This window comes from Monodelphis domestica, chromosome 6 (genome assembly GCF_027887165.1).
Source record: "Monodelphis domestica isolate mMonDom1 chromosome 6, mMonDom1.pri, whole genome shotgun sequence".
NCBI classification, from domain to species: Eukaryota; Metazoa; Chordata; class Mammalia; order Didelphimorphia; family Didelphidae; genus Monodelphis; species Monodelphis domestica.
Genome location: NC_077232.1, coordinates 21430501 through 21433660, shown reverse-complemented (window position 1 = coordinate 21433660; position 3160 = coordinate 21430501). Strand labels below are relative to the sequence as shown.

The window sequence follows — 3160 nt, the reverse complement described above, 5'->3', positions numbered from 1 at the left end:
CTCTCAGCCATTGAACCTTCTTGTTGTTTTCTTCGTTCTGTTCAGCCGAAGCCGTCTTCACATGCTGGGTGAGCTTCCAATTATGGTCATTAAAAAGTATGAATGAGTACCCACCTCCAAAGGGTTTGCAGAAACATTTTCCTTTTATAACAGATTACTCAAAAATCTACTTTTTCCAGTCTTAGTCCTCTTCCTGAACTCCACTATCATCTCCTATCAGCCATTTGGCATTTCCAACTGAATTTCCCAAAAGCATCTCAAATTCAAAATGTGCAAACAGATTCATTATCTTTTCCACCAAAACTCCCCTGAAATTTGCTATTACTTTCACAGACACCTCCATTTTTCTAGTCAGTTTCACAGCATTGGTTGCTGTGATCCTTAACTCTTCAATAATAGTCATTCCATGTAACCAATCTATTACCAAATAAAGGTATTACTATTGCAGGCAGCTAGGTGACTCAGTGAACTGAGAGCCAGGTTAGAAACTGGAGGTCCTGAGTTCAAATCTGGACTTTGAGATTTCCTAACTATGTGACCCTGGGCAAGTAATTTAACTCCCATTGTCTTGCCCTAATCATTCTTCTGCCTTGGAACCAACACATTGTACTCATTCTAAGACAGAAAGTAAGGATTTTTTTAAAAAAAATATCACAATATTTCTCATATACAGCATCTTTTCTCTATCCACAAAGTACTGTATTTCAAGCTCTTGGTACCTTTCACATGTGCTGCCACAATTTCCCCCTAACTGATTGATTGTCCTTCCTCAGGTCTCTCAGTCTGCACCCCCCTCAAATCCATCTTGTACATCCTTGTCAAAGTGATTGTCCCAAAGGATAGATCTGATAAAGTCAGTACTCTACTCTACAAAAGGCAATAATTCCCTATTACTTCTAGGATCTAATATTAAATATGCTGTAAGGAAATTAAAGCTCTTCACAATCTATCTTCATCCTATCTTTCCAGTCCTTTAATATAGTGATCTCCCATGATGTAAGGTCGAGCCATATCGGTTTATTTGGTATTCCTCTTATATGATGTTCTGTATATCAACTTTATGCTTTTGCACTCTCTGTCCCCTATGGCCACAAATTTCCATCTTAACTTCCAGTTGTAAAAAAAAAATCTCCCTTTCAATGTAGGTAAAATAATCCCCATGATCTAGTAAATGAGAAAGCTGATGATCACCAAGTTGACAATCTGAATTGTACTTTCCAATTCAGACATTCCATATTCCAAGGGACCACCGAGACCTTAAATTCTCTCTTCTATATTCTTCAGTGTCTTACATTTTAGGATGCCCAGCTTCCTCCTCTGTGAAATGAAGGGAAAGGCCTAGCTAGGATTTAGATATTGCATTAAGTTTTACAAAGAATTTTACAAACATTATTCCATTTGATCCACACAACAATCCTCAGGGGTCACTACTATTATTATTCCCTTTTTACAGATGAGAAACATTTGTGATATAGAGGTTGTAAGTGTTGTACCCAGGGTTCCACAGATAATAAACAGATAAAACTGATTGTGAATTCAGGTCTTCTTGGCTACAAGTCTAAAGCTCTACCCACTACATGAATGTACCCCAAATCTAAATCCTATCAACTAATAAATTCTGTCTCTCTCGTTGCTGCTCCTTTGATTCAATCAGGCTACAACACCATGTCTATGGAAGTGGGGAATCGAACAACCTTAAATGAATTCATCTTAGTTGGCTTTTCGGCTGACTCCCAGATGCAACTGGTCTTCTTTGTAGTTTTTTTGGCCCTTTACTTGGTAACATTGGCTGGGAACATGACTCTTGTTGTCTTAATCAGGAGTGACTCCCATTTACATACTCCCATGTATTTTTTCATTGGGAATCTGTCATTCTTAGATTTCTGGTATACATCTGTGTATATCCCCAAAATTCTGGCTACCTGTATATCAGAGGACAAGCGTATATCCTTAGCAGGCTGTGGTGCTCAATTTTTCTTTTCCGCTTTTGTGGCCTACACTGAGTGTTATCTCCTTGCTGCTATGTCCTATGACCGTTATGTAGCAATCTGTAACCCCCTTCTCTATTCTGCCACCATGTCCAAGTCTCTCTGTGTTGGACTGGTTGCTGGGTCCTATATAGGTGGGTTCATGAATGCCATAGCCCACACTGCTAACACATTTCGCCTGAAATTCTGTGGGAAAAACATCATCGACCACTTTTTCTGTGATGCACCACCCCTGGTAAAGATGTCTTGTACTGACACAAAAGTCTATGAGAAGGTACTCCTGGGAATGGTGGGTTTCACGGTCCTTTCTAGTATTTTAGCCATCCTGATCTCCTACTTCAATATCCTCCTGGCCATCCTTCGCATCCGCTCAGCTTCAGGAAGGTGGAAGGCTTTCTCCACCTGTGCTTCTCACATGATCTCTGTCATGCTCTTCTATGGGTCCCTTCTCTTCACATACTCAAGACCCAGCTCTACCTACTCCTTGGAGAAGGACAAGTTGGCTTCCCTGTTCTACACAGTGGTGAATCCTTTGCTCAACCCAATGATCTACAGCTTCAGGAACAAGGATGTGAAGGAGGCCTTCAAGAAAGCAATTCAGAGCATCCAAACACCAAGATAACTTTTCTTCATATCCAGGATTTTTTATCATCTCTTTAAAAAAAGGAGACAAATATTGTGTTTAGACAGTGTATTCTTGTTGAAATTAATTTGAATATTAATGTTATTTTATTAATTTAAGAAATCTTTCCAAAGGGTAAAGAGAGCCTAATTTTAAGTGATGAATCTTCTAATAGATGGCAAGAGAATTGATCTCTACTTGGCACTTCCTTGGAAATCCAGATCAAGCAACATAACTTTATAAGCCTCCTATTCTTTATGTAGAATCTGAGGTATTAAGACAAATTCTGAGGTCCTAATGTGTTACAAAAGTTAATGTTAAAGTTCAGAACTAACAAAATGTCAATGTAATATGGTATTTGTGAGATTCCTTGTATTGATATTTGTTTCTTTTAGGTATAATTAAAAATATAGGAGCACCCTGACCTCTGAACTAGCTATGATATTATGCTGTTATCTTAGATTGTAGCCAGCTATTCACATTAATATAGATCTTTCTTTCCATGATATGCTGGCAAGTGTCTTAATCAGGGAGTATTCTTGGCAGATGT

The 3160-nt window shown here is 38.5% G+C and overlaps 1 protein-coding gene across 1 annotated transcript; it reads left to right on the top strand.

The window, feature by feature from the left end:
* The first annotated feature begins 1662 nt into the window (after positions 1-1662).
* On the top strand, positions 1663-2610 carry LOC100024664 (olfactory receptor 9G4-like). Its single transcript, XM_001375827.4, has one exon. The coding sequence runs from the start codon at positions 1666-1668 to the stop codon at positions 2608-2610; it is 945 nt and encodes a 314-aa protein (XP_001375864.4). The 5' UTR covers positions 1663-1665.
* Positions 2611-3160: the final 550 nt, after the last annotated feature.

Excerpts from the sequence above, each read along its gene's own strand:
- LOC100024664 (XM_001375827.4), top strand. The coding sequence starts at position 1,666 with ATGTCTATGGAAGTGGGGAATCGAACAACCTTAAATGAATTCATCTTA.